The sequence below is a fragment of the Cuculus canorus genome, chromosome 3 (genome assembly GCF_017976375.1).
Source record: "Cuculus canorus isolate bCucCan1 chromosome 3, bCucCan1.pri, whole genome shotgun sequence".
Lineage (NCBI taxonomy): Eukaryota > Metazoa > Chordata > Aves > Cuculiformes > Cuculidae > Cuculus > Cuculus canorus.
In genome coordinates this window covers 100,777,601-100,790,145 of record NC_071403.1, presented here as the reverse complement: position 1 = coordinate 100,790,145, position 12,545 = coordinate 100,777,601, and the positions used below count along the sequence as shown (strand labels likewise).

The 12,545-nt window shown below is 36.8% G+C and overlaps 1 protein-coding gene across 1 annotated transcript in view; it reads right to left on the bottom strand.

The window, feature by feature from the left end:
• Positions 1 to 12,545, bottom strand: part of PRKCE (protein kinase C epsilon) — a 287,221-nt gene that overhangs the window by 18,039 nt on the left and 256,637 nt on the right. Inside the window, exons 12-14 of the mRNA XM_009558110.2 lie at positions 11,200 to 11,338; positions 8,735 to 8,923; positions 3,637 to 3,783 (exon numbers count right to left, since the gene is read on the bottom strand). Coding sequence (XP_009556405.1) covers positions 3,637 to 3,783; positions 8,735 to 8,923; positions 11,200 to 11,338 — 475 coding nt within the window. The remainder of the gene's footprint in view (positions 1 to 3,636; positions 3,784 to 8,734; positions 8,924 to 11,199; positions 11,339 to 12,545) is intronic.

The window sequence follows — 12,545 nt, the reverse complement described above, 5'->3', positions numbered from 1 at the left end:
CTACGAAGAAGCACAGACCTTATAGTGGGAGGTAATATAGCTCCTCAGAAAATCTATTATGCAGAGAAAGGATAAAAAATAACAGAAAGGAAGACTGATGTGCTAACCATGGAACTCGTGTTTTTGGGCTCAGCAGAGTAGTGAGGCAGAACTGAAGCAAGGTTTGCTTCCACAGTAGCACCTCCGTGACCTCCCTTGGTAGATTATTCCATCTTCTGATGGGACCTCAGTGTCTGATCATTTTCCCTAATGACTTTATTTGTTTAGTGTCAGCATTTCATAATGCTCAGAGCTCATTTGAACAGATCCTATGTTTTAGTTTGTTTTTTTTTGAAAGTGTGTATGATAGAGTAATTATAAAATTTCCCCCCTTAGTCATCTTAATAGTTGGTCAGAAAATAGATTAATACCTGTGTAAATACATGCATTCTTGCATGAGCCAAATTTTGTATGTGCATGCAAAACTCAATTTGAATGCACAAATGGCCATTTATGCATTATATGCTTCTTTCTCTACACATATGTACACTCATATCACATGCAAGAATGTCTATTTTCTGACTAATAATCTGGCCTCTTTTCTCATAGCTATTTTCACAAATCTATGCTCTCCTGAAGATAAGATTGAAAATACATATTTTTAATCCCCTTTTAACATTACAAATCATCTTTAAATAATCAACAGGATTTATCAATATTGAAAGAAGTTAAAAATCGGAAAACATTCCAAACACAGGCATTAGTTATGTTATATCCATAGTTATTCCATAGCTATGGAACAGTTATGCTCGTTAATTTGAATTAATGAATCCCAGTGCTACACCCGTAACTGAATTTAGTGAGGCGTTCTCTCTCTAGATTTTAAAGTAGACTTGGTTTCATTAGTGTTCACCTTCTTCCCTCTTTCCTGTATTTTTCAAGGACAGTGTAGTCTCTTCTAGCTTGGCAAGTATCCGATATCACATTTTCAGCATTTGAAATCTAACACCCAAGATTTCCTTTACCATTTCTGAAGTTGTATAATTCATGCTTATATTTATTTGTGGGAAGTTTCTCTCCAGCCTAGACATATATCACACTTAACTTTCTAACTAATAAACTGTTCAAATTTAAGAGGACAGGTGAAAATTTCAGCATGGTCTTGCTCAAAGATTTCTAAACAACAACAAAATCCAAACCAGCAAAATTTATAGAGCTGGTACAAAGCAACTGACGCACCATGAACATAATGTAAATGTATAAGGTATAGGCTAAGTGTAGAAAGTTATTAGTTAAAATTGATAGAACCAGGTCACTGGGGAAGATATCTTAAAGAAAGCAGACTGCGAACATGGAAATAATAGGGATGCCTACATAGACGGCATGTAATCTTAATTCACCACCATAAAAAAAGAGTTCAGAAAAAAAGGAGTATATAGAACTACTGGACTGCAGGAATCAAATATCATAGAATAAAGAAAGTTGGCATATACAACATGGAAAGTAGTATGATAATTCAACATTACAGAAGTAGCCTGAAGAAAAATGAGAAAAGATGTAAATAAAGATGTATAAAATCATCTTAATTATTGAAGAGTAAGGAGCTGTCTTGAAAGTTATACAAAGGACTACTCTGAAATCACTACTTAAATCACTACTAAAACTGAAATATCCACTAAAACACCATTAAAGGAAGCAGAAAAGGAAAAAACAAACAAAACAACAGGAATGAACAAAATAGGAATGGCTTTAAAATGTAACGGTAGTGAAATAATTACCAGAAAGAGAAAGAAGCTGCACTGAGAAGGCAGAAGGTATTTATATCAGCAATGAATAAAAATATCTGATACACTAAATGCCTCCTGACTTATAAGGACTGTCGCAACAGGAATATTTACAAAAATAATAAAGGCCTCATAAAAATACCCATTGTCAAAGGGAATTTGCATATCGATCACGAAAGGAAAACACCCAATAAACAGACTAAATGTGAGGAATCTGGGACTTACCAGATACAGGCATAATGTCAAAATTATTTTGGAATTGTGCATCCTTATTTGATAACTGTATTACCAAAATGCTGATGAATACCGAGCAAAGCAACAGAAATTACTGTGAGATGAAAGGGCAAATTCTTGTGAAAATGGAAAAAGAGCTACACACAATGCAACTCAGCTAAACACTGACTAAGGCTGCCTGCAACTGGGTGCTGTAAAACTCGACTGGAAAGCAGCTAGCTACAGTATTAAAAAGGCTTCAAATAGATACTAAAGGAGTTAATTTGGGGTTGACATTTCCTGTAGCAGTGCAGAGATTTGTAAGTCAGCTCAGGCACTCGGAGCAACCTGGCCATACCTCTAGAGCCGAGCTGGACAGTAGGGTAAAGGAGCCAGCATGGCCAGCTGGCTGGACCCTTTCCAGGAGAGGGGTGGCTCAGACATGCCTCTGCCTGTAGCTACCACATTATGAGGTTTCCATTCTCCAAGAAATAATATATTAAGAAAAACTTCCCCATATGATAACATTATAAGATACTATTACTCCCAGGAAGACATTCACAAGAGCTAACTCTCACAGCTGTCAATCCCTTTGGGCTCTTTCTGCATAGCTACAGAGAGAGAGAGAGAGAGAGAGGACTCAGAAGAGCTAAGTCAGGCTCCTGTCTTGGACAGGCAGCCCCACTTTCACTGCCTACACAAGGAACTTGAGGAAATGCATCTCACTGAACTAAAAGTAAATGCATTTAATCCAACTGAAAGCAATTTTGCATTGACAGGAGGGACGTTTTCCACCTCTAGATTTAAGTTAGATTCATTGTTGAGCCGGATTTTCTTTTAATATGCTTTGTAAACTGTCTAAAGAAAGAAACAGACAAATATCTTGATCAAACATTGCAATTAGGAATGTGTCAAGTCAAAAGATACAAAGCAATCTCAAAGGATTTATCATAAAATTATTCTCTTGCACTGTTCAAGTATTTAGTGCACACTGTTCAAGTATTTACAGAGTCTCACGTGAAAAGCCGACATCTGGTGAAATGTAAGTCATCTTAGGAGGACAAGAATAAATAAATTAATTTGTTTGGCTTTTGTAGTTTCTGCCTGTGGGGCCGCTATCTACATCTTTTTGTTACTTTATAATAGAAATACATTATTATTGTCTAGGCAAATGTTAATGCATCAACTTCTCTAATCATGGTGTATATTCCTTTCCCTCAGGAAGCTGGTTTTTTAAAACATCTTCAGTTAAAATATTATTAATAAGAAATCCTTCCCTCCATCATTTGCTACAAAACCTAGTGGTATTCAGCAACGCAGGACTACAGCACAGTTCACACAGAAAGTATATACCCAACTGAAACAATCTCTTCCGATGAAGGTACCTTTAGGAACACAGGAAAGGATTTAGAACAGAGCCTCAAACCCTCTCATGGTTTATGTTACTGAACATGAACATCTTCCTGTGCTTTAAATCTATTCCTCACACTTACCTTCATGGAAAAAATGGCAAGGCAATGTTTTCAGTGGCATTTTTATGTTACTATTTCAACCCCTAAATGTTGATGTTGCATCAAGTAATCTCATGTCTCAGAAAAGGCAACAACTAGAATTGTTAAACCAAATTTTCTCTGAATGTTATGCAAACTATGCTACTTACAATCCGAGGTTTAAAGGGTGGCTTGATTTTCCTTTGTTCTAGAAGAACCCAGTCAATTTCCTTGAAAAACGGATGCTGCTTAATCGCATCTTCCCCATTTTGTGACGCCACACAGCCAAGTCGTTTGTTTGGGTTTTTTGTCATGAACTACATAGTGGCAGAGAGAGAGAAAAAAAAAAGTTAAAACATGAATGGCAATGTCTGGAAATCATTTGCAGTTCAATTATGCATTTCAATTAACTAGTTTTGAGAGACAGTCCCCTTTCAGAAGGTTATTTTTCTGAAAAGGACAAGGATGCCCCTCCAAATTTCATACGTTTCAGTCAAACTAGAAGGAACTGATTGGTGACCTCCTAACTTCATCTGGCTGGGAGTGCTACAGGAACAGATTCTCTTTCAGTATTTCTAGTTTCAGCTTTGCACAAAAATACTAAAGCAAAGAAAGGAAATATTAAACCCTCCAGAGACTCTTCCAATTAGATGGTCATGATAGCTTTTATTTTATCTTTGACAGCTTTTATTTTATCTTATTTGCTCTGTTTTTAATGTTAATATGGGGGGAGGATAGAGTTTATATATTATGCTTACTGTTGTTAATTTTCTTTGGGTGCGTAATCACACACTCCATTCAAGTAGATACATGAAAAGCCATAACCTCCATACTCATTCCTAGGATTTTAAACTAAAGTAAGAACAGCACTTGCAGTTATGGGAATTATAAGCATTCTGTCCATACATTTCAGGACATACATGGAGTAATCAGTATCAGCAGAAAGCTTCCCTTGAGAAACCCCAAAACATAACTTGCACCTTCCCTTTCATCTTCATACACCGTTAGTGGCAGCTGCTGGAACTAACTGGTCTGTTCTGGTGCGGTCATATATAAACATCTTACTTTTAAACTCTTACAATTCTTTTCAGCAAAAAGCTGTGCAACTGGTGTACCACATTGACATAAATTGATGGCACTTTATAATATTTGTTGTGATTTTGCTCTGTTATTTCTTCCTTCTTTTATTAGCAATTGCCTTACTTATTTCCTAATGCATGTCTACACAGAATCCTTGCAATTCAAGTAGCAAAGAACGCTGTTCTTACACACGCTCACACACTTGTATTACGGAATTATCCCAAGCTTTGCTATAACTTCTTATTCAATCATTATTGCAACATTTTTTACATTTAAAAAAAAGTACCACATTAAATGAAGAACACATCTAGCTACCACTTCTATCTACCAGTTATAATATAATCTGTATATAAAAATTTACAAAGAAAAAATCTCTATAATGCATACGCTTGCTTTAGTACTCCAGTTATTAGATAAGTAGCTACTAAAGCCCTTAACATGGTTTTAGGTAGCTAGATCAACCATCCAGAGAAAAATATCATTCCTGTCATTTTAATGATATAACAAAGATCAGTCAAGCAACTCTCTTTATGATTTTCTGACATACATGTGCCACTCCGAAGGCAATCCTTCTCTTTGGTCTTGTGTTCAACTGCTCGGCAAGTTCTTTTGCACGTGGACAAGTCATATATAAACTACAGCCCATATTTTCTATGGGCAAGAGAAACGAAGGCTTTGAAAGGATTACTGTGCTTTGGTGAGGTCTCTTGGAAAACTGCAAAATGCATTCCTACATTCTTCTGCTTTATTTCACCTCCAGGACTGGAGCAGGCAGGCCAGGAACCAGCAGCCACACATTTTGCAGAAACAGAAAATGGAAACTACAGGATATGCTTTTTTGTACTGATTAATCTGGGTATTACAGAAGTAAAACCTGATCCTCGTATCTGCCACGCTCTATCTTTGTTTTAAGCCAGAGGCAGGCAGGGAAAACATCAGAACATGTAGTTTTTAAGAAGCCCAGGACATGAAAATATGACAAGATAGAACAGCTTAGTATTGTACTTCACAAACTCAGTGAAACTTGGAAGTGGATGAGGGATGAACAAATTTTAAGAATTAATACTTAAACAAAAAAGTTACTATACACAAATATGATGAAACAATTTCAGACTTCTGAAGCAGACATTTAATTCTAACAATTTCATCCTCCGCAATAAATATTGATTTCTTTCATCATCTGCTTCTGAAGAACAAACTGACATTTATTCCCTGTTTGTTAACAGCATCAACAATGATGCAACTGTAAGGGCAAAGACAGCTGTTAAATGTACTGTGTCGATGAGATGATTGCCGATGGAGCTGACAGCCATAGCCATTAAGTGTTGCCTTTTTATTTTCCCATATTAAGGCAAGAAGCTCTTTTTATAGAAAGAGAAGCCTTTTAAGATCAGAATTCCTACTGACTTAAATGACAACAGGACAAAAGGTTGCTGAGATAGCCATGCAACTTGAGGCCTAAATCAGGGATCATCAGGTTCCCCAAATCTTCCTTCTTGAAATAAATGAAACAGCTCGAAACAGAGTGCTGCTTCTGTACCCAGAGGTGTCTGTCATCTGGGTACACAGGGAACACACACAACCTCTCTCCATTGCTTGCAAAGAAGCACAGAGTTAATTTAAATGAAGAATTGTTTTCCTTACCAGACAGGAAAGAATTTTAAATAGTAATTCCTGTCAATTCACAGAAACAGGACTAATAAGATCTATGGGATTTCATGGGATAAGCAATGTGCTGCCTTGTAACACTGCGCTGTAAAATTATCCCCCTTAGTTTTCTTGGAAATAACAGGAAAACTGTTTCTTCAGAAAATAAGAAAACATTGTTACTTAATACAAGAGAATGTCTTCTTATTAATCTTTCCTTACATGCTCTTTGGAGGAGTGTAAAAATACAGTTTCTAAAGAATAAAACCCATGTCTCAAAGCACAATGTGAGGAAACGAAGTGTTCCAAAGTTAATCCCTTGCTACCATTCAGCAGTAGAATACATAGACGCCTCTTTCTTTCCTCTGTTTTTCCTGTTCTTCATTTAACAGAATGCGGAAAAGGATCAGATGAAGAACGTAGCTTTCAACTATGTTTCACACCATAGCTGCATAAGCAGTAGGTTACTAAATGTAAGGAAATGTTTTCTTTTTATGGTATAAATTGGCACAGCTCCATTAAATTCTATCAATTTATGCCAATGAAGATATCGTGCCCAATGAGGCATAATGGAAAATACAAGCCCCTGTGCCTACTTACCAAAATGTTGATCCTGGAAAACAACTTCATGAAAGTTTATAGGAAACTCAGCTTTAAAAGACATTGGATGGCTTAATACTCTCGCACTTGTATTCACAAAAATACATAAGTTTACACCTGCCACCAATTTCCACGTCTGCATTTGTATGTGGTTAATGAATAACATGTATAACATTAAAAGTTAGACATTTCACTACTTGCACCACAAAGGAGATCACAGTAAGGCTATGACTGTCAAATCTGTTTCTCCCTTTCCTCTCTAAGACAAACACCTTCTCTCAACAGTTACAATGGCTCTCATACTACACCCTTAAGCCAGAGTTGTTGGTTAACTTTCTCCTCTCCAATAAATGTTTTCACAATTCAGAATAACAGACAGTTCAGTTAACATTGATTCACTGAAGGAGCCTGAGGACAACAAAGGAATAGACCTTACAGACTGTGAAACCAAAACACTACAGAAAATTTCGTGTAAAATTCAGATACAGATATGAACATGGACAACAACCCTTTCTCTACAATATGCCAAAATAACTCCTGAATACTGGATATTGGCCTGAATTCTGCAGCTCAAATCCATACATTTTTACCACTGAACTGAAAATAATTGAAGGGTCTAGGAACAAAAATGGATGCATGAATGTACCATGTCAGCTAATAAAAAACCATCAGAGAACTATCTGGGAGGAGAAGGGAGAATATGTAAAAAGGTCAGCTTTAATGAATTCTCCATGTTCTCACCACAGTGAATGAGGCAAAAGATACTCCAGCAAACAATTCCGAGAGGTTAACTTTGACTTCTGCTTTGAATCATCTGCTAGAGCCTTTCTTTCTCTCAGCTAGAATAAGCCTGGACATACTTTTATTAAAAGATCAAGATGAGTTTTTCTGGAGAATGTGTTACCTGTCCACTGGTATGAAAATCAAAACTTGTTCAAGTTTTATACATAATTTCAAAATGTAATCCTGTATGAAGATCTCTGCAGGACTTTACACTACTACAGCTGCCCTGTTAATTGAAAGTCTACCTTATTCCACATGCTGAAAGAAAAATAGAAATGGAAAGGTAGAAATTTTCCACTTTCAAAAAAGTAGAAAATTGGAACAAAAACCAAGGTTTTTTTTAAGCCAGAAATCCTTCTCAGGTTTTCAAATTATGGAGACTGGCATACTGCTTCCATTTAGGGTTTGTTTTTTTTTTTTTTTTATTTTAGGATGATACAAGCACAGCAGAAAAAATTATGTCTGTGTCACATTATTGAAGTAAACCTGACTTTAGAAAGATAGTTTAAAAAATGAAGTTGCCCAGCAGCACATTTTGACTGATTAAAAAAAATGTGGCAATGTGGCATTTGGTGTCACACATTTCTGTCAAGTCACTGTTTATATTGAAAAACACCAACCAGAGCAGAAACAATTACTCTAGAGTAAGACTGCTTATCAAAGTGCTATGCAAACTATAAAATAGAACATGCAGCTGTGAATAAAGGGCTCTCAACTTGAATGCTCTCTCGTCTTGATGATAAACAAAGAAAGGCAGAGGGACAGGAAATTTTATAAGTGGGGTAAATAAAAACATTATTTCTTCAATTACGTACTGCTTCCCTCACTCTAGCAAGCATGCGGCATATAGAGTGTCAAAGTGATAGCACAGTTCTAGTTGGATGAGTTTTCCCTGAAACATGAATCTGCAGTACACAGATTTATACAGTGTACAACTGCATGGAATACAAACATTCTGTTCCTTTCCCACAAGTAGTGTAATTTATCCCAGACCCCATTATCCTAACAGTGGCACTCTGAACTGTGCTTGAACTCCCAGTGGTGACTGCTCTCAAAAACTTTCATCAAATTCAATTTTAATCAAGGAAAAAATACCCCAAAAACCAATCCCCTAAAAAACCTGAAGAGGATGAGGAAAGCAAGTAATAGAAGACTCACTGCTTTTAAAATGCTGACAGCTTCTTTACTGAGCCAGACTGGATACAAGACATCATCGTGAAGGATGGATTCAAAGAGATCATCTTCGTTGTCAGCTTCGAAGGGGGGTTGCCCAGCCATCATTTCATACATGAGAACACCCAGAGCCCACCAGTCTACTGATGGGCCGTATTCTAACTCCTGGAGGATCTAGTATAGCAAAAGAGATTGAATTGAATACACAAGTTAGACAAAACTCCCGGCAGCACATTTGCTGTTTCAATATCATAGACTCCTTTCCCTCAGTGTCCGAGTAGAACTAAATAACACACTGTTTTCGGTAACTGCAGGAATGGTTTCTTACCCATGCAATTTGCACTAACACAGCTAAGTGTCATTGCACAGCTATTATCAGAAGCACTGACTGGGTTTATCAGTCCCCTGAGAAAAAGAGTATGCTTCAGAGCAAAATTGCTGTATATCCTTCCAAACTGTTTAAAGCAGGTCACGCTATAGGGGAAAAAAGATCACATATACAAAACAGATTGGTGGAAAATGTGAAACATTTCCTTGTCTTTATCTTGAACAAAACAAACTGAACCAGCCTGTAATGCTGCAATCATCAGGGAGATTTATTCCAGTCCTTTAGGTAGGGCTGAAGGAAGCCAAAAGCATTTTTGTTCAAGCTCTTTTTGCGACATTAGAACACTGTACAATACATGGCTGTAGGACTCACTTTAATACCCTCTGCTTTCAGAAAAACTGGCTACAACTTTTCATGTGGCACAAGTTCAGCCTTGTAGCAAATACGTTTAGTGGGGAGTAGGAGTAGTAGGTTAGCATGATGGAGTTTTATTGTACTATACTTGGTATTACAGAACCATTATAGTACAAGGAACAATTCTTGTCCCCTCTGCACTGAAATGGAACTTGTAGCTCGGCTGCAATGTATCAGCATGACAGGGGACTGAGGATGGCAGAGTCGGTGACTGTTTAAGGTGAAGCTGACTCCCTTAAAATGGGTTGGAATGGCAACACCGCCACCACCTCCTCAAACAACATCAGTGTTACAGTGAGAAGCCTTGTGGTGAGTCATGTAAGCTTAGTGCTGGATTTGGGAATCATGACCTATATAAAACCAAATGCAGTCTTAACACAAAACCAGAAATGAGTTTAACATTTGAATACAGAGGTCTGGATCCCAAATGGATTCTTTGTTGGATCAACACTACATTTTAAAGACATTAATCACAGAAAGTGATACTCTTCAAAAGTGTACTTTCCAAGTGTCCTGTGCACTGTTCGGAACTCAGATATTGCTAAAGAGAAGGGAATTGAAATGTACCACCATGATGCAAGATGCTTTGAGTAATAATTTTCAAGGAATTTGTCAAAGGACTCAATTAGTATACTGGATTAGAAAAGAATTAACACAAACTCAAAACCATCACACCAGCATTTGTGTTCTTTTAATGCCGGAATACTTTTCAAACTCCATAAACCACATATTTATATTATGAAGGCTTCAAGATGATTCACACCTTGCCAGTTGTGCGACCAAAGCTTGACAGTCATGAAAACTAGCAATACAGACTTCTAATTTATTGTGTTTAACAAATAATAAACTAACATTTTTCCCTGGTGTAAATTTATCAATGATGAAAGACAAACCAATGAAACTTTTACATTAAATCAGCACACTAAATCTACAGTGGAAAGATGCACAGGTTATTAACTAAACTGAACAGACATCTGTCTAGCAGATATTGCTAGATATTGCTAGATAGTATGATATTGATTCATTTTAGGCACTTGGAAATGCACCTCATAATATTAAAATTCAGGATATGTAAACCAAGGACAATTCTCAGTCATTTCTTCTTTTCAATGAATGCCTTGAAATGACTTTGGATGTTGCCAACCAATATGCAGCATCCATATGAAAAGTTCCTACTTTTCTATGCAAGTCTATCGCATCCATATGATAAGTACCATAAACATAGTATCTTTCACTGACAGATACTTTGAAGAAAGGAGAAACATCATATTCCCACAAAGATGCTAAGCAAAAGGGTCTTTGTGGGACACCAAATGTACAATCTATTCTGTATGAGCTCTAAATCTCATGTAAAACTGAAAACATTTTCATAACTACTAAAGACCAGTGCTGGGAGTACTTAGTTACATCCAGCACCTTAAAGACCAGTAAGCGTCTTCACAATAATCCTGAATCAGAAATGAGCATATGGACAAAAATATGCTTAGGTTCAGGGAAAGAATAACAGAAAAAAATGCTTTGCCACTCCTATTGACACAGAATACTGCTTGTGACCAGTCGAGTAACCAATTTCTGCAAGATTACCCAGGAAAAACTTCAGCGCAGTCTAATCTGCACCTTCTACTGTTTTCATCTAGATCTGAAATTGCACATGCAACAGTCTGATGAATGATAGTATCTGTAATCTTAGTGCAGTTCTAAAAAATACCTCTGGAGCTATATAGTCAGGTGTGCCACAAAAGGTTGTGGTGGTCACTCCATTCAGAATCCCTTCTTTGCACATCCCAAAGTCAGCCAGTTTACAGTGGCCTTCTGCATCCAGAAGAATATTGTCCAGTTTCAGGTCCCTGAAATAAAAAAGTCCCAAATTAAATCAGCTCTCAAATGTTGACCATGTGCTCTTGAATTTCATCATATACTGCAGAATATGACAAATAGATGGTTTCACAAACGCCATTGAGAAACCGTCCTTCACCTATATGCGTGAAAAGCTGGTAGCAGTCACTACTTAGACCTGGTCAAAGGCAATAAGGAAGTAAGCAATGACAAGCATTTTGCAAGATCAAACCTTTCACTCTCTTTTTAGCTGTATGAAAGCACAGATGTATTCAAAAAGAGTCAAAAACATTTAGAAAGTATCTCAAATCTAACATTCCGTCTACGTGAAATAGATAAACTGTGTTTAATGAAGCCATCCTTTACTTTTGCATTAGCACAAAGCAAGGAGTACTAGTTTACCCATACTCTATCGTATGGGATAGGTGCTTTCAGGCTTGGATTACTTAGAATTGTATTCTTAATGTACACTAGCAATTCAAAGTTCGGATTGCAATGAGAGGCATAAAAAGCAACGCTCTCATCTTTGGGAGCACTATTTTCTGCACTTTAAACCTGCTCAAAAAAATCTCACAGGAATATTTTGCATTCATTGTTAACGAATGTTTCTTAGCAGCTGTCTCCAATCACTTCTTGTCATCTTTGTGTCAAAAATACACAATTCTTTGGTTATTAAATCGGGTGAGGTCAAAAACGGGTTGAGAAAGGGATATCCACCTTTCCTGTCTTTCTGTCTGCATATTTTCTAAATATACCATTGATGGTTATTGCATGTTCCAACACAATGGATGCTAGGTACCATTTAACTTACCGGCCACTTGCCTTAGACTAAATTGTAAAAGGTATTGGAAAGTCGATGCATAAAAAGAACCCTCACTTGCATGAATAAAGCCCCACAATTAAAAACATTTTATCACATATAAATAATAAAACATACATAAAACAAAGGCAGAAAAAATACTTACATTGCTTGGACCATTTTATTTTTATATTTTTGCCTAGGCTTTGCTAAATGAAGGCATTGTATGTATGAATGTATACACAGGTGAGAGACAAAAGTCGAACACATGTCCCTAGGTGACTGAGGGGACACGTGATAAGAACTTTTTCCCAAGAAGAATTAGAGAAATTTCTATTAGTGGCATTGATGAGAAAAAACGTGTGTGTAGGCAAGTTCTAAATTAGACAAAGGAATAAAATCCCATGTCATCCTCTGTA